Source organism: Rattus norvegicus, chromosome 9 (genome assembly GCF_021556685.1).
Source record: "Rattus norvegicus strain SHRSP/BbbUtx chromosome 9, alternate assembly SHRSP_T2T, whole genome shotgun sequence".
NCBI classification, from domain to species: Eukaryota; Metazoa; Chordata; class Mammalia; order Rodentia; family Muridae; genus Rattus; species Rattus norvegicus.
Window position 1 is genome coordinate 86,041,872 of NC_141542.1, and position 24,885 is coordinate 86,066,756.

General features: G+C 40.7%; 1 protein-coding gene across 1 annotated transcript; it reads left to right on the forward strand.

The window, feature by feature from the left end:
• The first annotated feature begins 2,249 nt into the window (after positions 1-2,249).
• Pced1bl1 (PC-esterase domain containing 1B like 1) lies at positions 2,250-3,710 on the forward strand. The gene has a single exon (XM_087569102.1). The coding sequence runs from the start codon at positions 2,502-2,504 to the stop codon at positions 3,708-3,710; it is 1,209 nt and encodes a 402-aa protein (XP_087425228.1). The 5' UTR covers positions 2,250-2,501.
• Positions 3,711-24,885: the final 21,175 nt, after the last annotated feature.

Consider the following 24,885-nt stretch of genomic DNA (forward strand, 5'->3'; position numbering starts at 1 on the left):
GGACACAGTTACTAATCTCCATCTCCTGCTCATCTCAAGAAAGCTTATGTTACCAACTAGATATGTGCATCCACTTTATTTAGTGAGGAAAATAATGAAAGTTTACATTTAGCTTGAAATTCACATTTTATGGCATGGAAGTCAAAATACACTGATACTAACATGTGACCAAGTCTGCTTTTGAGGAAAAAGGAAAAAAAGTTAAGTACTGTAGTAGTAGTCTCTTCAAAGCTAAGAGGAAGAAAAAAACAACGGGAGATCCAAATTTTACACAAACACAAGTAGCTTACAGACTCAATTTTTATTCTTGTTTTTAAGATGTGTGTGCTTAGCCAAAGTACAGAGCGGTATCTGGAGGATCATTTAAGAAGATTATTAGAATAAGAAACAGTTTTCCATATTATACAAAAATGTCAAAAGGTTATTGCTTTGACTTTGTACTCACAGATTCATAAAGTTATACGTTAACATGATGTATTTTTCCTGATTGCATTGGTATCACAGACAGATTTTTATAAAGGAAAGCCGGAGGGCCAAAACCTAAGGATATTTTGGTGAGAGTTTTGAGAAAACGTTAAAAGAGAAAGGGCAGTTAGATCACTAGAGAAAATAGTATGATAAGAATCGCTCAGAATACTCTCAGCCTGAGGAGATCCAGGAGAGCTTCAGAGATGACCTCTGACAAAAGCAACATGTATACCATGCAAAACCATGAGAAGACATTTTTCCCCCCTTGGAGAGAACCACACTTTTACATGCATCCTTCATGAACAAGGAGAAAACGGTGATTTCAGAGCTTTGACTTTTGACTTTAAAACCAAACCTAATGCTTCTCCACATACCAGGTATGCGCCTTAAGTCTCTGGTTTCTCCTGGCTCCCAAATAAAACACTATCCCACCGGTTTCCCAAACACCAGTTAAAAGGCCTAAGATAACCCAGAGACAGAGGAATTTTAAAGCAAATTCCAGGGGGCTTAACAGCATCCATGAACGTACCACATAGGATAAAGATCTCTCTCTCTCTCTCTCTCTCTCTCTCTCTCTCTCTCTCTCTCTCTCTCTCTCTCTCTCTCTCTCTTCTTTTGATTCCCTGGAGTCAGAACTGCTTGAGACAAGTATATGAAATGTTTGGGGTATCACATATTCAGGCTATGTAAATGACAACCCAGGAAGAAATTAAAAGTGTTATTCACGTGAGTTCGGTCACTCCAGAAAATGATTTGAGATTTTTGTTTTCCTTTCTCTTTTGATGCTGTTTGACTGCATGCTACATAGCCCAGGCTGCCCCCAAACTCAATATCCTCTTGTCTCTTCCTCCTGAATGCTGGGACTCTATGCATGAGACACACCAGACAGGTGACAACTCTCTTAAAACATTAGCTGCGCAACCACCCTACGACCTAACAACAGTAACATTAGGCCTATTTCAAATTAAAAAAAAAAAAAATAAGATCCACAAAACCCTGTACAGAAGTGCTCAGCAGTGCCATCGGTAACAACCAAAACCAGCAAACAACCTAATCATCCTTTTAATGGATGACTTCAGGGAGCAGTAGGACACAGAACAAAGCACTGGCTTTTCCCTCACTAGGAAACTCAAATCCTAGTTCAGAAAACAGGTGGTCACACTTTCTGAAGTTGACAAATCCAGCGGACAATGCGGGAGGTGTGGGTGGAGAGCAATTTCCCAAGGTCACATACTGTACAATTCCACTTACACAGAATTTCTCAAGTGGGGGATTGTGTAAATGGAGATTAGCGTAAGTGGTTACTGGGAGTTAGGGAAAGGGACAGTAAAGGAGACTAGAAGCCGGTAGAAGCACAAGCATTACCAGTTATCGTGCGGTGAGGACATGGCCAGTACGCCTTGGTACAAAAAGAAAAAAAAAATCATGTTTACGGGAAAGCTGGTAAAAGGTTCATGGGGACTCCCCGTATCATTTCTTACGTCGCACCGTGTGTTCTGCCAATCGTGGCTTAGAATGCCATCTTGACAGTAGTGCCAGGTTGGGTTCTCCCCTCCAGAAAGGCATTCTCTACCTCTCCGCCAATGGAATCAGAAAGGAGAAACTCTCCGCTAGAATGAGGGGCGCGGTAAAGAAAACAGACGGAAAGGAAGCCCCAAGGCAGTCCAAACAGATCTGAGGACATCAGTGAAATATTGGTGGCAAAGAAGACCTTGGCCTGGCAGTGACCCCGGGGAAGGCTGACTGCCCATGCACCCAGGACATCATCTGCTTCACCCAGGTTGGGGGCCATCGCTGGCTTCCTGCTGGGTTGCTCCACCTCTCCTCCGCCAGGTGGAGCCTGAACTCACGCAATCCTTTTTAAGGTTCAGAGGTCACGCCGTGGGGCTGAGGTAAACCGGATGAGGCGGCTTTTGACCACACAAGCTTGCTGTCCGTCGCCTCCCAGCCCAAACGCTACAGCCAGCTCCTCTCCGTGAGGTTCTCCGCTTACCCCACGGCTTCCCTCGCAGACACCCCAGAAGGAAGCCATCATGCCCCACCTCCGAGCTCACGAAGTCCAGCAGCTGCTGCACAACAAGTTCGTGGTCGTCCTGGGGGATTCGATCCAGAGAGCCGTCTACAAGGACCTGGTGCTCCTGCTCCAGAAGGACTGCCTGCTGTCTTCCAGTCAGCTGAAGAGCAAGGGCGAGCTGAGCTTCGAACACGACGTGCTGCTGGAGGGCGGCAGGTGGGGACGCATGCACAATGGCGCCCACTACCGCGAGGTGCGCCAGTTCTGCTCCGGGCGCCACTTGGTGCGCTTCTATTTCCTCACACGTGCCTACTCCCCCTATGTCGAAGACATCCTACAGCAGCTGAGATGGGGCGAGTATGCCCCTGACTTGGTGATCGTGAACTCCTGCCTCTGGGACCTGTCCAGGTACAGAAGCAATTTCCTCAGAAACTACCGGGAGGACTTGGAGAGGCTCTTCCAGCGCCTGGATCAGCTGCTGCCCAGCGGCTGCCTCGTGGTGTGGAATACCACCATGCCTGTGGCCGAGGTCGTGTCCGGGGGCTTCATCCTCCCGGATGCTTCGGGCTGCCCCTCACGCCTGCGTGAAGATGTGATGGAAGCTAACTTTTACAGCTCAGTGGAGGCGGCAAGGCATGGCTTCGATGTGCTGGATCTCCACTTCCACTTCCGCCACGCAGGGCAGCATCGGCTAAGCGATGGCGTGCATTGGGATGAGCGTGCGCACCGCTACCTCTCACAGCTGCTGCTGGCACACGTGGCAGACGCCTGGGGCGTGATCCTCCCAGCCCACAACACGGTGGGAAGGTGGATCAGGGATGTCCCTGCAGAAAGACAGCCAGACCGGGCAGACCGAAGGCAACCTCGAGACCACCACCACTGTGAGCAGCGCGAACCCCCTGGGGCCAGGCACTCTCCCTCTTCCAGGTACCACCACCACCATACCCCTCAGAGATCTTCCTCCCACCCTCGAAACCTGCCCAGCCGCAGAGAGGACCGTATTCCCTCCTCTCCAACCTCCCAACCGCAGCCCTTCCACAGAGATTCCTCGAGGCGCAGGCATGGATACTCCAGGGAAGTCAACTCAGTGGATCGTGAGCATAGACCGGGCCCCATCCGCAGAGTCTATTCCCACCATGAGATCAGGGCGTCTTCCCCTTACCCTTCCCGGCACCACAGTGAGCCACACAGATCTCATAGAAGGCACAGCCATCATCGGCACACCTAAGCACACGAAGAGGCAAGGGGCCTTAAAGCCACCTGACTCAGTATCCTAGCCTTCAGCAACCCTATTTGAAAGCAATTTAGTTTTCTTGGCCGTTTCTTGGGGACGAAGCCCAGATCTGAAACTCCTCACCCCACTTATAACTGTTGGCATTTGTTCGGAAATATTCCTCATGAAAAAGCACTCCTCTCATTAAAAAGAGAGAGGCCTAGAAATGAGTTAAGTCTTAAAGCACTAATCTCTGTTGACATTTTTCCCCAAGAAAAATTAAAAAAAAAAAAAGTCAATTCAGAACTGTATTGACTTCACCTTGACCACTGATTTCTGCATCCGTTAGTAGAACTTTATCTCCCAAGAATTCACGGTAAGTTGGATTGGAGATCCTGTAGCTGTATTTGTCTGTTTGAAAACAGTACTGTCCTTTAAAATGTGTAATGGCTAGAGATCTGTTTGCTAGAATAGAAGAGTCTGCATTTTTAAGTTCATCGAGTGCCTACTATTTCTGCCTCTGTAATTTCATTTTTCAGAAGTTTCATGCACTCATATGCATGTATTTTGGTTCTCTTCTTTCCCCCATTACTCTTACTCTTCTCCCACTGAACTACGTTTTCCCAAATAGTCTCACAGCTACATTGATGCCTTTTTTTCTTTTTTCTTTCTCTCTCTCTCTCTCTCTCTCTCTCTCTCTCTCTCTTTTTTTTTTTTTTTTTTTTTGGAATCCACTAAGTTGAGTTCAGGTTGCTTGCATGAGCCTGGAGGAGGTGTTCTTGAACAGTTTTGGGGGGTCTCCATAAAATGGCATGGAAAACACAGAGAGCTGTCTATAGTCTCTCAGAACGCACATAAGCAGAGCCCAGCACCCCCATCACCCCCATACACCATCCCGGGGCCATTTGTTCATGTGATGAACTTACATTAGTAGGTCATTATCACTCCTCTCACTGTCTGCTTTCGAATGTGCTCTTGGTCTTTTAGCATGTGCATCCTCTAAGCTTGGGCAACTATTTCATGATAACCACTGTCTTTTAAAACATGTCATTTCACTCTATCTATTCACCACCACATCCTCCAAATCTCTGGAAACCAAGGGTCCATAACTGTTTCTGTAATTATGTACATAGAATGTTACATAGATGTATGCCTTTTATAGTATGTAACCTGTCTGATTGGGTTATCTCACACAGTAATGTGCATGTATATATGTATATATCTCCTTTATGTCTTTTCATGGCTTGATAACTCATTTATTTTTAGCCCTGGATAACATTGCATCATCACAATGTTCCACTGTTTGTTTTCCCCGTTCACTTCCTGAAGAAACTCCTGGTTGCTACGCAGTTGGAGACATTATTAATAAAATCGTTATAAATATCTGTGCACGTGTGTGGGGTTTTGTGTGGCTGTGAAGTTTCCGTTCATCTGAGTCAGGGTTGAGGACCCTACTGCTGAACTGTGTCATGATGGCTATGTTAGGTGTTGTAAGAGACCGCCTGGCTGAGCGCATAGTTTAGCCATAGGACACATGCCTGGGATGCATGAGACCAGAATGTCTGCCGCCAGCACTGCAAAATAAACCACAAGAGAAACCTTGCAAAACTGTCTGCTAAGTTCAACACACAGTTTCTCATTCCATCTAAGAGTGAATCATAGCTCCGGTTGCTTGGTGTCCACTTAAGCATTTGCTTTTATCAGTATTGGGAGAATGTTTCCAGGGGTTGGGAAATCTTTGTATATATGTGTGCCTTCTTCAGCACCATTTGTAGAAAACATTATTTTCTCCATTGTCTTACCTTGCTCTTTTACCAAAGATAATTTAACTGTACTGTAGCTACTGTCTGAAGTCTCCATTCCGTTCCATTGTTCTTGGATATGGATTGCACTACCTTGATGGCTGTGACTTCATTCTAATTCCAGAAGACAAGAGCTATGTCTCCGATAGTTCTTCAATACTGGGTTGGCCACCCTGGGTCTTGAACTGCTCAGTATACAAGTTAAGACTGAGTCTTGAGGATTATAGTAATAGCTAAGTCTGTAAAATGCTTGAGGGCCTAAGTTTGATGCCAAGACCCATATTTTATAAAAAGAAAAGAAATGCCAGAAGTAATGGGACACACTTGTAATCCTGACGCTGGGGAGGCAGAATGAGCAGAATCCTGGAACTTGCTAGCTGGCCAATATAACCTACTTGCTGAGTTTAATTTCTAAGCTAGGGACAACTGTCTCAAAAACAAACAAATGAAAAAGTGGGAAATGCCTGAGTAGAGTGAATGCTTTGAATGCTTTCCTCTAGCTTCCAGGATGAGAAAGAAGTGGGAGGGGACAGGAGGGGAGAGAGTTTGCCTTAGACCTTGCTCCTAATGCAGTGGTGTATAGATCAATGTAGAATATATTGGCAATTTTAATGTCTTTACCATGAACATAGGTTTTTATCGATTTAGTTTTTTGATTGGGAGTGGAGGTCCTCATATATGACTTAACGATAATTTGTTAAATTTGTGCCCGAGCACTTCATTTAAGGGGATGCTAATGTAGACAGTGGCACGTTTAGAACTCCAGCAGAACTCTAATTGTTGAACACTGGTATATAATAAAGCACGGGAGCCAGTGAGATGGCCCGGGAGGGAATAGGTGCTTCTTAGGCAAAGCCTCAGACCTTGAATTTGATCCCTAGAAGCCACAAGGTGGAAGGACAGAACCAGTTCCAGAAAATTGTCTCCATCCTAGGCACCCTGGCTGGGACACATGCATACCCGCCTGAGACAGAGATCTCTCCATCTCCCTCCCGTCTCTCCCACCTCCACTTATAAATAAATATGGGGAGGGGAAGCAAAGGGCACTTGTATCCTCCAGTTTTGCTCCAGTTATTCACCAGTCCCAAAATATTCTTGATTGATTCATTTGGATTTTGTACTTGCTATTCTGTTGTCTCTGAATCAGGAGAATTTAACTATTTAATATCTGTATACTGTTTTATTTTCATCTTTATTAGCTTGGGTATTTTTTATTTACATTTTGATTGTTATTCCCTTTCCCGGCTTCAAAGTGGCCAAGATATCCAGTATATCCTCAAAAGGGCACAGTGAGGGAGTACAAATGCCTTTCTCATCTTAGATGCTAGCTGTAGAGTTTGGAAACATTTTCTTTTGCTTTTTCCAGGTTGAGGTAAATCCACTCCGTTTCTGATTTTTCTCTGTAGCTTTAGTGAGAGTGGGTGTTGAATTTTGTGGAATACGTTCTGATTCTGAAACTATAATCATTTTATTTGTTTTTAGATGGCTGGTGTGATAGGCTATTTGACTGTTGAATCAGCCTTATAATCAGTGAGTCCTAACTTGTCACAGTATAAAATTACTTTTAAACATTTTTGGATTTGATTGTTTACCTCTATCAATTTGAGAGTTATTGGTCTATGTCCCTCTTTCCATGTAACTCCTTGTGTGTTTTTTGTGTTAGAGTAGAATTGGCCTCATAGAACGAGTTCAGAAACATTCCTTCTGCTCCTGTCTTCTGGATCATAAGGAAATAATAACAAGTTCCTGCTTAAATGTTTAAGAGACTTCATCAGCGAACCATCTTGCCTTGACAGCTTCTGCTTTAGAAATTTTTGTTTGGTTCTTTTTGCTTTTCTTTTCTTTCTTCCTGTTTTGTTTTTATTTTGCTGCTGAGAATTGAACACGAGGCTTCTCAGATATTAAGTATATGGTCTATCACTGAGCTATACGTCCAGTGTTTGAGACCATTTGAAATTACTGATAAGCTTTGAGAGTTCTACAGATTTTTGCCTTGCAATGAATTGTTAGGTTCTATCTTAGTTATCAAATATGAGGTTGGAGTTGCTTGACCATATTCCCAAAGTACTTGTGTGACGATCCTGGTGATACCCATAAGACCACAGCAACCTCCTTCGATTGATAATCCTCTCGTTTTTCCCAGGGCACGGCTAGATACTGAGTCAAGGATTAACATCATTTGTGGTGTGTTTGATTTCTCTTTCTTCCTGAGTTCCTGTTATCAAGTCCTTTTTACTACTTTTTATTGTTTCTTTCATCCATTAGATTTACTTCCCTTTCACTTACTTCATAGCTGAAGGTTTAGAGTGTTAAGTTCCCCTCTCTATTCTTTCCTGATACATGCACCAGTGCTGGATGCCTCTCTCAAGAGATGGCTTTTGTTAGATAGCACAAAGTTTGGTGAGTTGCACCTTCAGTTTGACCTAACACTTCTTTTTGTTTGCATATGTCAGCAGTACATGTGCATGGCTTACAAACGCAGTGTGTTTTCTTTGAGTCTTTGGGAGATTTTTTTTCATCTTTCTCTGTAACCGATTTCTGTTTTAATTTCACTTTGTACCAACAGCAAACACTTCATGGTTTCTGTTCTTCAAGTGTGCTTAGGTCCATTTTACGAAAGAGTAGAATGCGAACTCTCTTGGGAAGTATTTAACACGGACTGGTGAAGTATTTATTCTACTCTTAATTAGCAGGCATGTTCCAGCAGAGGCACTGATGTACAGCTGATGGATAGTGCTTTTGAATTAACTATCTCCTTCCCATTGTTTTCTGGGTATCTCTGTCACTTACAGAGGGTATTGAGGCTTAAATGGTGGATTCAAATATTTCTCTTTGGACCACCACCAGGTTCTGCCAAGCGTTTCAACGATCTGGTTTTAGGTAGAGAATATCTCCTTAAACAATTGAAGCCTCTGTCATTCTGTCACTATGTCATTCTGTCATTATGTAACGTTCCTCTCTCTGCTGCTAATATACACTGCTTTGAAGTTTGCACTGGTTGAATTTAATATAGCGACTTCAGCTTTCTTTTGATCTACCTTTCTGTCTTATATTTAATCTATATGCCTTTAAACTTACACTATGTTTCTTGTACAACAGAGGTCATCTTGTGATTCATTCTGACAATGTGTGTTAGGTGGTATATTTATGCCAATAATATTTAAAGTGATTATTGATACTGATATATTAATATCTACTATAATTGCTGTGAGTCTTTATCTTTTGCCTTTGTGGTTTGTTTTCTTTCTTTTTTCCCACTCTTTTCTACTTCCTGTAGCTTTAATTATTTTTCATTATATTGATGTGTGTGTATGAGAGTTGGGGAGGAGGGGGGGGGCACTACAGTACACATTCAGAGGTCAAGAAGCAAACTGTGAAAGTCTGCTGTTTTCTTTCCCTGCGTGAGGCTCAGAGATAGACCATGGGTTGTTCAGCTTGGATGCAAGTACCTTTCCCGTCTGAGCCATCTTCCCAGCCTGTCTTGTGGTTTCTAATTGAGCATTTTGTGACTTTGCTTTTTCTCTATGTCAACACATCAACCATTCTTATTCATTTACCATTTATTTTTTCATTATTCCCCTGAAGTTTCAGCATACGTTTATGACTATTACAGGTCTGTTATATATTAACACCATATTGCTTCCCAATTGGTTCAAGAGTATCCATAAGTTAGTCATCAAATAAAACGTGGTTGCTATTACTGTTTTAAACAAACTGCTAGGTTTTCAGGTAGAAATTAAAAATAAAACCTTTACCTTCATATATCACTTCCATACATGATCTTTCATTTTTCCTTTTTTACATATGAAGAACCTTTTTAAACATTTTTTAGCAAGAAGGTTTTACTAGCAGCAAAACCTCTAAATTTTTGCTGGAAGAATTATTTCTCTTTCCCACTGAAGGGTATGTTAAGTAGATAAAAAAATCTAACATATTTTCCTGTTTGGTCAATTATTTCATTCTTTCGCTTACATGATTTCTGAAACATTGGTCTATTTCTTCCCTTTTCGCCTCTGTATGTTAGCATATTTCCCTTCTTCAAGTTGATATTTCTCTCTTCACCTCTAGTTTATTGCAAGTTAAATGTAATATGGCTGTGTATAGAATCGTTTGTCATCATTTATTATTTTCTGAGATTCACAGATCTTTAGTATAGTATCTGACACTAATGATATAAAAATCTCAGTTTATGTCTAATTCCTGCTCTCCTCTCTCTCTCTTCTTTCCTGGTTATCTTATTGAGCTTAGGCTGTATTTATTTTGTTGTCCTCTTTACATTATAACTCATAGCAATAGCAAAATTACAGTTATGAAGTAGCAATGAAAATAATTTTATGGTTGGGGGTCGCCACAATGTGAGGAACTATATTAAAGGGAAGGTTGAGGTACTAGGCTATGCCCTTCATAAGGGCTTCAAATTCTGTTTCCAACATAGGAGGGACTTGATGGCTACAGGGGCCATATACATACAGACAGACAGACATGTACATATGTACATATGTTTGTACATATATGTTATATACACACATATATTATGCATATATAATTTCCCCCATTCTTTTGTGTACTTTAAAGAATTATTATTATTGCAGGAGACATTATGTGATGCAGATGGCATGTATCTCTAATACACACATGAGGTCAGTGACAGCTTATAGTGTCTATTCTTTCCTTTAACCTTAACAAGGTCAAGGGACTTAGTTTGACAGGCTTGCCTGCTGATTTCTTAGTTCATCCAGTCTACCACAGTTAGCCTGACCCTTGGTAGATTTTTGTTACCATGTTTAACTTCTCAGGGCTTTGTAGGTTTTTTGTTTTATCTTGTAAGATTCTTCCTTAGAGTTCCTTCTTTCTATTGCTGTTACTCTTTTCCTGCATGCTTTTTTTTTTGTTTTTGCATGCATGTGCATGCATGTGCATGCATGTACTGTGTGTGTGTGTGTTCACCTGTCCACGTGTATAACCAGATGTGTAAGTGAATGTACATATATGTGGGAAGGCCAGAAGTAGACAGTGGGTACCTGCCTTAATAGCTCACCATCTTTGGTACTAGGCTGAGTGTCTTGGTGAGTCCAGACATCCTCTTTTCAACTTAGCTAGCTTGGTCCTGGTATTCTCTATTTCTCCATCCTGACTGCTGGGGTTCTTGTGGGCTGCCATTCCCACCTTGCAGGGATATGAGGTTGGGTTGTCACTGTCATAAAGTAGACACTTTACCCACTGAACCACACCCCCTCCAAGCCTGTTGTCTATATTTGTTTGTTTTCCAATTAGAGCCTTTTAGCATATTAAGCATTATTGTTTAAATTCCTCAGGTGGTCTTTCCAGAATTCTTACTATATATGTGTTGGTTTGGTGCTTGTTGTGTCTTTCCAACCTGTAGTTTTGTTTGCTGGCTTTTAGAATGCCTTTGAATGTTGGGTGGAAGGGAGGCGTAGTAGTTAAAGGAACTGTGGTAAATAGGCTGCTACTAATAAGTTGCCAAACTACACGGGGAGGAGATGTATAGAGTCCTCTGGTTCTATCTGTAAGTAGCCGGCTGTGCATTATCTGTTCTCAACCTGTGGATCAAGACCCCTTTACAGGTTGAATAACAACCCCTTTCACAGGGTTTGCATATCACATATCCTGTATATCAGATATTTATATTATAATTTGTAACAGTAGCAAAATTCCAGTTATGAAGTGGAAATGAAAATAATTTTATGATTGGGGGTCACCACAACAGGAGGAACTATGTTAAAGGGTCGAAGCAATGGGAAGATTGAGAACCGCTGTACTAGGGTATGATCTTCATAAGAGCTTCAAGTTGTTTCCAATTTAGGAAGGACTTAATGGTTACAGTGGAGTAGAGTCAGCATTTCCTGTTTGCAAGCTTAGTTGGACTTTTACGAAAACACAGTAATAAATTAGGCACTGGTGAAAGAGATCGTGTTGGAAGAGCTTGGTAAATTTCAAAATGGCCACACTCTGCCCTTCCTGACAGAGGCCTAAGGGGATATTCTCTCATCTTTATTTTGACAACCTGATAAGTCTCCTGGAAGTAAAGTTTAAACTCACAGGATCTCTCTACCACTGAGCTCCCTGAAGGTTTTAGCATTCAAATCTGTATGTAGTAATCTTCTAGCAATTAGTCAATTAGAATTTAGTGTTTCTTCTCTGGCTCTGGTTCCCACAAAGATTTCCCCTCAACTAAGTAAATAATAAATCAAAGAATGGGTTTGCAGCAGGTTTCTCTCAGTCCTTCTTCGCATCCTTTCCCTGGCATAGGCATAGCAGAGTTGAGCTAGGTGCTTTCCAAGCCACGTGAAACAGACCGAGGAGGAAAGCAAGATAACACAAATGTAATCACCTCCAACTGCAGTATTGCAAGCTGAATGTTGACAGCAAGGTTTCCATCACTTTCCCTCCAGAATCAGGTCCATGAAACTTCAGTGATGAAAACAGGTATTAGTTAATTATAGGGAGCATGTTCATGGACTGGGATACTTTCTGGAGGTAAATATGTGCTATTATTTTTAATATTGACTTTCTCTCTGAGTTCAATTTGACATTGAGTCTCCTTGTGTATGACTTGCTATAACTGTCCATAGCGGGCTCCTTTGGAAAAAGGCTCCTTTCCTAGAAGACCTTTGTTAGACTCTTCTGATATTTTCATAGGCCATAAGCCTGTTGATGCATACACATGGCAGGATCCAAGTCTCATCTGAATGCATCTTATGTCACAAAGCACCCATCCATCTCCCATGTGCAGAGAAAAGACTGCAGAACGATCGACCACTTCTTTGCTGTTTTTTTTTTTTTTTTTTTGTGCATGTTGCTTAATTTCACTGCTCTGGCAAGCCATTCTTTATCGGAGAGTCTAACAGCCTTTGAGTGCATGGTACTCTATCACTTATGTAAGGGCTGTATTGATCTTTCTGGTGTGTACTCTAAAGTGGCTGGCATCGAAAGCCAGCGAGGCAGCCGGGTTGAGCAGTATGGGCCATTTACAAACTTCAGGATGAGATGCCGCAGGATGCCAGGGAAAATGTTTTTGTTTTTCCAGAGGGAACCATAGTTCATGAAATGTGGTTAACATACCATTTTTGTATACCCTTAAAATCATTTTATAACCACACTGAGTGCCTCTAAACATTAAATATATTTTATAAGTAGTTGGTTAACTAGCTGTTGTAAGCTTTAAATAGTAGATAAAATGGAAAGGCACTAAATAGTGACTATATTTCATAGAGTAAGATGCTTTTCTAGCCACTCAATAATTCTCAACGTTAAGAAAAATTGATTTTCCAACTGCTGAGTGCCTCTAAAAATTAGCATCTTATCTTCCTAGAGGGGATGCTTTTCAGCTGGTGTCCTTTCTGTCAGCTTTTGACTTAATGGGCTGTAAGGTTCCCTGCTTGTTGAAAATATCTATAGGCTCTGTTGGAGTACAATTTTACTCGGACATATAATAATTAACTGGGCAAAATATACACTAAGGTAATTTCATGCTCTGTCTCTATAGTGTAATTGCAAACGAGTAGCTTACCCATTGGCCGTTCTTAGCTCTTGCCTCTTGCCTTCTACTCTCAAGAGCAGGACTGCACAGAATGACCTAAAGCAGTGTCCAAATAGAACAGTTATTAATTCTCAAGACCTTTAAATGGCATCTGTGAACAATACATGCAACTTGAACTTGTAAAAAAAAAACTGTTAGGAGAAAGGAATTCCCCGAGGTGACAAGAATCACATTTTTTTTTCATGTAATATTAAATCATCTTCCTGGTTCTTTATCAGCTCTGTCTGGTCTTAAAGAAAAACATATTGCTGGGCCAGCAAAATTGACAGTGGAAAGAGGCACTTGCCACCAAGTTTCACGAACCGACTTCAATGTAAAATTTGTTCTCTGACTTCCAAATACATACTATAGTATATGTCCACTTCCACATACTATATTAATTAATTACTTAATTAATTAACATTTAAAATTGCATTGCAATGCAATGCTGAGAATTCCCATACAAATAGCTCACTAGATTACAGAAGTTGAAAACCAAACCAGACACTTCACGATTACATAGAGCATCAGTAAAAGAAGCCTCAGCTCTAGGCTGGAGAGATGGCTCAGCTGTTAAAGGCTAGGCTCACAACCAAATATATAAGAAGCCTCGGCTCTTATTTCTGTCTAAATGACAAACCAACTGAGTGACCAGGGGTATAGATGTGTCAAAGGACTTCTCTAAATAAAATTATATACACACATCTTTGTCAATGGAACAGCATTGTAACAGTTACGGTTTTAGATAGATCTGGTGACCGGATAATTGCCAAGATTCCTTTGAGATCTGATAATATTTAAATTCCTTCTAGCCTCTTCTCCTATTCTGAGGATCAATGTGACATACTGATGTGTGTCATTTCTCCCTGTTCCACAGCGGTAAGTGGCTAACATGTAGCAGACTGAGGGACATCACACTTCTTGGGTACATGTGCTTATATTTAGAAATAATGTAAGCCAGATTCAAAACTTTTCTCAGGCACACCATTAACCCCCCCCTCCTAGAAATCCGTGAGAATCCATATGGGATAAAATGAGGACAGGTTATTGACTTAGTGCCAAATCCAGAAATGAACTGGCACTTACTCATCCGTGATAGACTGATAGTTCCAGAAGGCTTTTGGAAGATGCGGCCAAAAGGAAAACATCCCAGAAATGCTGTACTCCCTGGATGGGAATACTGTCTGAGTGACCACTCTATTCCTGGAAACTAGTCAATAATTGTTGTTCAATGAATGCTATGTGGAGCTAAACTAAATTTTAAGCAAATTCACCATGATGGACAGAAAAATGTCTAGAATAGAAAGTCCCAGGGGCCTTGAGACAACACTCAATATGAGCCTTCTCTTTGAGTGTTATAAGAAAAATGGTCATGAAAATTATGTGTCCAAATTATTTTGGTTTTCTTTTTGTGTTGTTCTTTTTTTGGGGGGGGGGGGCATTTGATCCAAATACTACTTCTCTGGCAAGAAACCAGAATGAGGTCTCACACTTCTTCACATATAGATGAAAATATAGATGAGAAAGAGAACAGAGACATCAGAACACATTGCCATTACTTGGACGATGTCACGTTGCTACTGAAGTAAATTGTGGCTAACATTAATAGATGGCTAATTAGGTGCCAGCTACCATTTAAGAGACCCACATGTATTGTCTGATCTAAATAATCTAATCTTAATCTTTAGTCCTCAGGTAGACATTATTAGGTACTCATCAGTAAAGGAGTCACTGTTTTTGAAAAACCTCCAGGACAGAATAATTTAGAATTCAGATGAAGCTATAGAAGTAATCGCTGTAATTAAAATCTGAAGTACTATGCTCTACTATGATGCCCATAAGAATATTCACTCCAATTAGTTTAAAGTCCATGATATGAGAAGAGTCAGCAAACCAGAAGTCCAAAAAAAAGAGATGTGACTCAGAAACAATTGTCATAGCCACAGCTGGAAGAAGACTACCTGCCCTCTGGTGTGAGCTCAGTAAATATAATCCGAGGGATTAAGGTATGTGTGCATTTCTATCTTCCTAATGCTTAGGAAAGGAAGTGGCCAACAATTGTATATACAACAGGATATTTCCCCCCATGCTTAACCATTGGCAAAATTGTTGATTCAAAGCTTGATCTTGTTAGGAACTCTGATTCTATTAATAACCAATCCTCAGCTTTCCTCAAGCCCATACGTTTGCTGGAGAGTAACCATGCCTAAAAGGGGGCATCAACTCTTCCTTTAAACTGGTTTGCAAATCTTTGCTAATAATGCTAGATGTGACTCATGATGAGGAGCACTGACTGCTTGTCCACAAGACCCAGGTTTAATTTCCTGTGCCTAGATTTTGGCATACAACTACCTGTTGATAGCTGTTCCAAGGGTGATCTGTCACCCTCTTTTTGCCTCCATAAAACTCACACATGTGGTGTATAGACATAACATGCAAGTAAAGCAACCGTAGACACAAAATAAAAATAGATGAGTTTAACAAAAATTATCAATGAAAGGTAGGTAAAGTCAGCTTTTTTAAGAAGCAAAGAAACACAGAAGAGTAGTCATAACTTTTGAACATCACCCCACACACACCCATCGACTTTTTTCTACTTCAACTACTTAAAGAGACTGACCCTGATTTTTATCTAATTCAGTAGTCAACAAGTATTTGCCAAAATACTATGGCAGGCACTAGGCTAGACTCCATGGGCAAGTCAATAAAAGAATTCTGTATGAATAGGCCCAGAAACTGAACTATAAAGAGGGCAAGTGCTATAAAGAGATGGATGAGGAGTGCCTTTGGAAAGAAAGGACTTTAGTGAGATGAGATGAATGTGAAAGTCATGGAGAAATATAGTCCTCAATAAAGTTCAGGATCAAGGCCTGACGATAGATGAGGGGAGGTTCCAGGGATGCTTGCTGTCATTCAGTGAGCCGTAATGAGGTGAACGATAAAGTTGGGGTGTGGCAGCTTTTTACCTCAGAAGGCTCTGAGGTTTAGCTCAGCCCTCTAGGCCATAATAAGCACTTTGGGTTTTTATCTTAGGCCAGGTAACGAATACCCAGCAAATGGTATGGTACTATCTTACTTTATATGCTCTATTCTGACCATGGATTTAAAATGTGGAGAAGGAAGGTTAGAATTAGGAAGACAAATTAAGAGACCATTACAAATACCAACTTCCTTCCAAGGAAGGCTTCCAAGGCTTGGGCAAAGATAATATTGATGGAGCTTGATGTGAAAGAAATTGAGGTTAAAGCCTCAAGCTTTGCTGATTGACTGCATGTGGGGTGGGAAGAAAAGGAAGGGGGAAGAGAGGTTTATTTAGTGTTTCTCCTGAATAACTAGGGCATTACGGACAATTATTGTGTTACAGTTTTAGTTTTGCTACCACAACATGATCAGTTGCACTTTTCAGAGTACGATGGCCCCAAAGAACTGTTTGGCACATGTACAAACTAAAATGAATTGTTAATGACTCTGTCTCAAAAATCAGGCAGACAACAAGAAACAACAAAGGCAGATAGGGAAGTCAACCTGAGGCTTCTACATGCGCATGGACAGCAGAAACAAATACATGTGGATGTGCATATACCACAAACAAACAACAACAAAAACCTCATAAATATGTGTCCATACAATTGCATACAAAGTAGAATTCCATGTAGCTAAACTCATTTTTCTTTACTATTTTATGAGCACTCCTTTGTATTTATCTCACCTCCCTCTCTCTCTCTAAGTGATGTTTACTCTTCAAACCTAAATAAAGCCAAACAGTGAGAATTGTAAACAGGATTTAAAAACATAAATAGAATTAAAAAAATATGAATCGATAGAATTAACCAAATACTTGGGAAACCTTGGAATCTGGGGTATATTCATTGGTTTTGTTTCTAGCTGGAGTAGTTTTTGAATTTCATAACTTCCACGAACATGTTCCCCAGCTCTACCTGGCTGTAATAGCTGTGTCTGCTCCCCCCCCCCTTCTACCAGGTCATCATCAGGACAGCTTGCTAAAGGAGCATGGAGCCTGTCCAACTGTACATCAGATCCACCGCTCCAGAGCTGACCTGAAGTGTCACCCATCCAATTTGACTCCATAAAAAACACTTAGTAATCCACTTCTTTATCCTCAGGCAGCCCACTTGGCTGCCAATCTCAACAGAGCTGCTATAACTGTATCCTAGGTAAAATGTTCTTTCCTTTATTCCCTAGGGTCCCCTTCCCCAGCACTAGGGATTAAACTCCACTCTCATGTATGTTAGCCAAATACTCTGTAACTAAGTTCTAATGGCACCACGTCTGAATTGCTTGACACCTTTTTTCTACAGACACATGTTTTTGTTGCTAAGACTACTTCATGCCCTATGTGATCCCCAAGATCCCAGGCAGGCAAAAGGAGTCAGCATGTGTTTTGACTCCCCAGTTAAAGAAATGTACAAGAGTCAGTTCCTTTAAGCTACAGTCCCGACACACTGGATGATTTCAAAAGTAATAAACGAGGACCAGTTTCAACCCTCAGCAGTCCTTGTGAACACCCTAAGCATTAAAAAATTCCCAGCCCTAAGCTCACTCACCTTTTCCAACAGCTTCTCACTGAGCCCTGAGTTTCTAAATTGAAGGAGGGAACACGTTGCAGTAAGCCTTCATTATTTTAGTACAAGATCTAATGGCTGGGAATACATGTTATAATTCCACTTGCCTTAAAAAGGTCCAGGAATTAAAATCATAAGGGTGACAGTGCTCTAGGATTGAGTGTGAATGCCCATTTTCCTATTGATGTGGTCTGAAAACCTAGATGCGATGAAGGCATTAAAACTGCCTTAGAAAAAGTAAAATTTAATCCTTGCTGTCTATCTGGGATGCCATGATTCCATTAATGAGTAAATCCAGTGATCTTTCTACTAAGTTAGAGGGGAAGATGCATGCCCAGATTCCTTTCAAGGAACTTAGCAGAATCAGATGGTCCAAAAGAAATGAGACAGGTAGAAACAATAATTCTTGAAATAAACACCAGGAAATGGAAACCCAATAATCTGCCTTCATCATCCCCACATGTATCCAACCGATGGTAAGAATAAGAGTACACTCAAGTTCTTCTCAAACTGAGCTTACACAACACCAAAGGGTTGCTCTGAAAGTTTCCCATAGCTAGCCTCTAAAACTATCCTTTCCTGTTTTTGTTTTGTTTTGTTTATTGTATGTTGTTTGTTTGTTTGTTTTTGAGACAGGGTTTCTCTGTGTAGCTCTGACTGTCTTGGAACTCTTTGCATAGTCCACTCTGGCTGGCATCCAACTCAGAGATCTGTCTCTTCCTCTCTGCCTCTCTCTGCCTGTCGCTGCTGCTCTCTGCCTCTCTCTGCCTCTCTCTGCCTGTCGCTGCTGCTCTCTGCCTCTCTCTGCCTCTCTCTGCCTCTCTCTGCCTCTCTCTACCTCTCAGCCCCTCTGCCTCTGCCTCTGCCTCTGCCCCTTGAGTGCTGTTATTAAAGGCTTATGCCACCACTGCCCAGCTATATTTCATTTTTGCATACATCATTCCCCTAATATTTTTATGGATCACTAAAAGTACTAATGGAATAGGAGAGGTCCAGCAATGCAGTGAGTCACATTGGACAGCAGTGATGTAGGTGCCTATCTCATAGTGCTTGTCACCAAGGGCTATAAAAGCGAAGGGGCATGCAGTCTGTAAAGTGTGAGTGGAATATATTTCTCTCTAAAATTCTTACTGTAAGTAAAAGAATAAACTGAAGTCCTAGGGGCCAGAACTCTACATTTTTGAGAGATATGCCCTAATCTACATTTTGAGGGAAAAAATATATATACTGTTCCTTTAGGTTTCCTCAAACTTATTTCCTAAGTGACAGGAGGGCTAGTGACATGTATTAATCTAAGTGTTTGTCATTGTCCCACTTTCTGAAATAGCAGTCTTACTCCTTTAATTTTGGATGATAGGAACATCTTTTGAGCTAATGACATTAAGTGGACTCATACATAGGATCTGATTGATCATCAGAAAGAAAAAAGCACAATTTCAAGCTTGAAATTCTTAACACCACTCTTCCTGTCTTTAGGGAAGAGAAAAGTGGGTGGGGTTGGAGTTAGGCATTAATCGTGTCTACATGGTGAATTCTCAGGGAAAACTCAACTGTGGATTTCAGCTTCCAGGCAGGGGCACATACCAACTTTTGAAGGAGACACATTTAATTCTATGGTAGTCAAAACTCCTGAATTTAGGCATCAAAGAGTCTAGAGACATATCTGAACTTTTGACATTGTAGCAGAATGCTAAATGAGTGAGAACCATAAAATTAAGTCACAAAAAAATGACCAGAAAAAAAACCCTCATAATTGTTTTAAGTTTTAGTGTTGGAGTCCATTCATAGCTGTCCTGGGCATCAGGGAGCTAAAGGTTGTATACATATTTCTAGACTGCTCTATCTCTCCAGTCGTTTGGATATTTAATTGTATTCTTTAACATAACCATTGCACTAAGTCAGCAATAGTAAGTAAGCTCTTTTCTAAGGTTCTGTGATACACTCTAGCTAATTTTGAAACATGAGACAATGATTGCATGACTAACCTAGCCAGTATAGAGCTTTTCAAAGGTTTAGTTGTGTTATCTTCCATGATACTAAACCTACCCTTCAGTCTATCTGATTACTGTGGGTGTCATAGGTGATGCACTCACAGTCTCTGTGCCATTGCCATTTGACTTATGTGAACATACATCCTTATTCTTTTTCTTTTGGCCAATAACTAAAAACTATTCCCTTCATTGTACTATTTTCATAGGAACCTTTTTTGCTCTTGCAATGTAACCCTTAAGGACCATTTCTGGTATCACGTGCTCCTTAACATTAAAAGAGAAGGATGCTAGTAGATCTAAGTTCTGCTCCATTTTCCTGTAACTAACCTATGCTAAATATATATGTTTATCCATTGTTTGACTCCTGCATTCAGACTCTCAAGCTTTTGAGTCCCCAGTAAGTAAAAGACAAAACAAGATAGATTCTGTTTGAAGGAAATTTCATGGATTACATCTAGTCTTCCTTTGAAATCTCTTTCTCAGCCCCATTCTTCCCTAGTTCCTCTATCAGGGTTCCCTGTCTACAACTTTTTTTCCTCCTGCTATCAAAGGTGTAATTTGTCCATACCACTTTGTCCTTAAAACTTTTCCTGGGAGAACTTACTTTTCCCTGCTAATTGTACTGTGGTCCAAGAATCAGGTCTTCTCAAATTTGTTTTCCTTTCCGTACAGCTTAGTAATTTTTAACACTTTGTGTGTGTGTGTGTGTGTGTGTGTGTGTGTGTGTGTGTGTGTGTGTGTGTTATTTAGGGTCTCTATTGCTGTGGTGAAACACCATGGCGAAAAATCAAGTTAGGGAGAAAAGAGTTCCAAATCACTGTTCATCACTGAAGGAAGTCAGGAAAGGAACAAGGCAGGATCCTGGATACAGGAGCTGATGCAGAGGGCATGGAGGGATGTGGTTTACCAGTTTGCTCCCTGAGGCTTGCTCAGCCTGCTTTCTTATAAAACCCAGGAACAAAAGCCCAGGGATGACCCAACCCACAATAGGCTGGGCCCTCCTCAATCAATCATTAATTAAGAAACTGTCCTTCAAGTCTGCCTCCACTGAACACTATGTTCTATCATTTTAAAGCATCTGCTACGTGCCAGAAAACTTGCATTTGTTTTCTTCAAGTTGTAAGGTTTCTTCTAACAATTCCCATACATAATGATTTATGTTTCTTTTACTTGACCCTGACTTCACACAAGACAGAGATTTTTTTTAAAAAGTATCTAACCATGACTAGAAAAATACCCAGCATACATTAACCCCTAAATATATGTAGTTACACCAAAAAAAGGAATCAATTCGTTAACAATATGACACATGTATGCTAATGATATATGAGCTATTTCTAAAATAAGATGTTCAGAGCCTTATATTCTTAGAATTTTTATAATAAACTATTCATGAATAGTCTTATATGAATAAGAAATCTTTTAACAATCTATATTATTATTGATAAAATTCTTATGTACTATTGTGCTACTCTTTATTTTGGTTCCTATTTTTCCTTCCAGCTTTATCACTTAGAACAATTGTAAGTTGACCAAATGGTTTATAAATGTTGACTCTCATCTTTGTATGTGGTCTATGGATTTTCGACTCAAATATATTTAGACCTTTATCTTTTTCTTCTCACCTGTATAATGAGAATAACACATGTTTGTGAAAATTAATGAAACATTCTGGCTAATTCTAATCTTTCTCTTGTCAAACTTTCCAATTTGGTAAAAACAACTATACAACTTAAAGGGGGCTGGTACTTCCTTAGCTTACGTTATTGTTGACCTTGACATGTAGCCATGCATCCATGGATCTATTGTCCTCATCTTTTTCTTTATGGCATCAGAAAATTATTGCACCGCACCCCCACGCACACGCACTGAAGCTTGATACATGTGCGTCTTTGATTGCCTTTTGTTTGGCTGGCAGACTCTAATTGGTCCTTTTCTACCTTCCTCAGAGTTACAGGGATCATCAGTTCTTTGTGCTACTTGGTCTAGATGGGCATATATTATATTTCTTATAGTTGGCTATTATTTGATGAACACATCATGAACAGTTGAGCTTCTAGGGTAATGAGTTAGTTTATCTTAAGGCTTTTTTTTTTATTAACTTGAGTATTTCTTATATACATTTCGAGTGTTATTCCCTTTCCCGGTATCCGGGCAAACATCCCCTTCCCCCCTCCCCTTCCTTATGGGTGTTCCCCTCCCAACCCTCCCCCCACTGCCGCCCTCCCCCCACCAGTCTAGTTCACTGGGGGTTCAGTCTTAGCAGGATCCAGGGCTTCCCCTTCCACTGGTGCTCTTACTAGGATATTCATTGCTACCTATGAGGTCAGAGTCCAGGGTCAGTCCATGTATAGTCTTTAGTTAGTGGCTTAGTCCCTGGAAGCTCTGGTTGCTTGGCATTGCTGTACATATGGGGTCTCGAGCCCCTTCAAGATCTCCCAGTTCTTTCTCTGATTCCTTCAACGGGGGTTCTATTCTCAGTTCAGTGGTTTGCTGCTGGTATTCGCCTCTGTATTTGCTGTATTCTGGCTGTGTCTTTCAGGAGCGATCTACATCCGGCTCCTGTCGGTCTGCACTTCTTTGCTTCATCCATCTTGTCTAATTGGGTGGCTGTATATGTATGGGCCACATGTGGGGCAGGCTCTGAATGGGTGTTCCTTCAGTCTCTGTTTTAATCTTTGGCTCTCTCTTCCCTGCCAAGGGTATTCTTGTTCCCCTTTTAAAGAAGGAGTGAAGCATTCACGTTTTGATCATCCGTCTTGAGTTTCATTTGTTCTAGGCATCTAGGGTAATTCAAGCATTTGGGCTAATAGCCACTTATCAATGAGTGCATACCATGTATGTCTTTCTGTGATTGGGTTACCTCACTCAGGATGATGTTTTCCAGTTCCAACCATTTGCCTACGAATTTCATAAACTCGTTGTTTTTGATAGCTGAGTAATATTCCATTGTGTAGATGTACCACATTTTCTGTATCCATTCCTCTGTTGAAGGGCATCTGGGTTCTTTCCAGCTTCTGGCTATTATAAATAAGGCTTCAATGAACATAGGGGAGCATGTGTCTTTTTTCTGTGTTGGGGCATCTTTTGGGTATATGCCCAAGAGAGGTATAGCTGGATCCTCAGGCAGTTCAATGTCCAATTTTCTGAGGAACCTCCAGACTGATTTCCAGAATGGTTGCACCAGTTTGCAATCCCACCAACAATGGAGGAGTGTTCCTCTTTCTCCACATCCTCGCCAGCATCTGCTATCCCCTGAGTTTTTGATCTTAGCCATTCTCACTGGTGTGAGGTGAAATCTCAGGGTTGTTTTGATTTGCATTTCCCTTATGACTAAAGATGTTGAACATTTCTTTAGGTGTTTCTCAGCCATTCGGCATTCCTCAGCTGTGAATTCTTTGTTTAGCTCTGAGCCCCATTTTTTAATAGGGTTATTTGTTTCCCTGCGGTCTAACTTCTTGAGTTCTTTGTATATTTTGGATATAAGGCCTCTATCTGTTGTAGGATTGGTAAAGATCTTTTCCCAATCTGTTGGTTGCCGTTTTGTCCTAACCACAGTGTCCTTTGCCTTACAGAAGCTTTGCAGTTTTATGAGATCCCATTTGTCGATTCTTGATCTTAGAGCGTAAGCCATTGGTGTTTTGTTCAGGAAATTTTTTCCAGTGCCCATGTGTTCCAGATGCTTCCCTAGTTTTTCTTCTATTAGTTTGAGTGTATCTGGTTTGATGTGGTGGTCCTTGATCCACTTGGACTTAAGCTTTGTACAGGGTGATAAGCATGGATCAATCTGCATTCTTCTACATGTTGACCTCCAGTTGAACCAGCACCATTTGCTGAAAATGCTATCTTTTTTACATTGGATGGTTTTGGCTCCTTTGTCAAAAATCAAGTGACCATAGGTGTGTGGGTTCATTTCTGGGTCTTCAATTCTATTCCATTGGTCTATCTGTCTGTCTCTGTACCAATACCATGCAGTTTTTATCACTATTGCTCTGTAATACTGCTTGAGTTCAGGGATAGTGATTCCCCCTGAAGTCCTTTTATTGTTGAGGATAGCTTTAGCTATCCTGGGTTTTTTGTTATTCCAGATGAATTTGCAAATTGTTCTGTCTAACTCTTTGAAGAATTGGATTGGTATTTTGATGGGGATTGCATTGAATCTGTAGATTGCTTTTGGTAAAATGGCCATTTTTACTATATTAATCCTGCCAATCCATGAGCATGGGAGATCTTTCCATCTTCTGAGGTCTTCTTAAATTTTCTTCTTCAGTGTCTTGAAGTTCTTATTGTACAGATCTTTTACTTGCTTTGTTAAAGTCACACCGAGGTACTTTATATTATTTGGGTCTATTATGAAGGGTGTCGTTTCCCTAATTTCTTTCTCGGCTTGTTTCTCTTTTGTATAGAGGAAGGCAACTGATTTATTTGAGTTAATTTTATACCCAGACACTTTGCTGAAGTTGTTTATCAGCTTTAGTAGTTCTCTGGTGGAACTTTTGGGATCACTTAAATATACTATCATATCATCTGCAAATAGTGATATTTTGACTTCTTCTTTTCCGATCTGTATCCCCTTGACCTCCTTTTGTTGTCTGATTTCTCTGGCTAGAACTTCAAGAACTATATTGAATAAGTAGGGAGAGAGTGGGCAGCCTTGTCTAGTCCCTGATTTTAGTGGGATTGCTTCAAGTTTCTCTCCATTTAGTTTAATGTTAGCAACTGGTTTGCTGTATATGGCTTTTACTATGTTCAGGTATGGGCCTTGAATTCCTATTCTTTCCAGGACTTTTATCATGAAGGGGTGTTGAATTTTGTCAAATGCTTTCTCAGCCTCTAATGAAATGATCATGTGGTTTTGTTCTTTCAGTTTGTTTATATAATGGATCACGTTGATGGTTTTCCGTATATTAAACCATCCCTGCATGCCTGGGATGAAGCCTACTTGGTCATGGTGGATGATTGTTTTGATGTGCTCTTGGATTCGGTTTGCCAGAATTTTGTTGAGTATTTTTGCGTCGATATTCATAAGGGAAATTGGTCTGAAGTTCTCTTTCTTTGTTGGGTCTTTGTGTGGTTTAGGTATAAGAGTAATTGTGGCTTCGTAGAAAGTATTCGGTAGTGATCCATCAGTTTCAATTTTGTGGAATAATTTGGATAATATTGGTATGAGGTCTTCTATGAAGGTTTGATAGAATTCTGCACTAAACCCGTCTGGACCTGGGCTCTTTTTGGTTGGGAGACCTTTAATGACTGCTTCTATTTCCTTAGGAGTTA

Coding starts and splice junctions, on each gene's coding strand:
- Pced1bl1 (XM_087569102.1), top strand. CDS start 2,502: ATGCCCCACCTCCGAGCTCACGAAGTCCAGCAGCTGCTGCACAACAAG.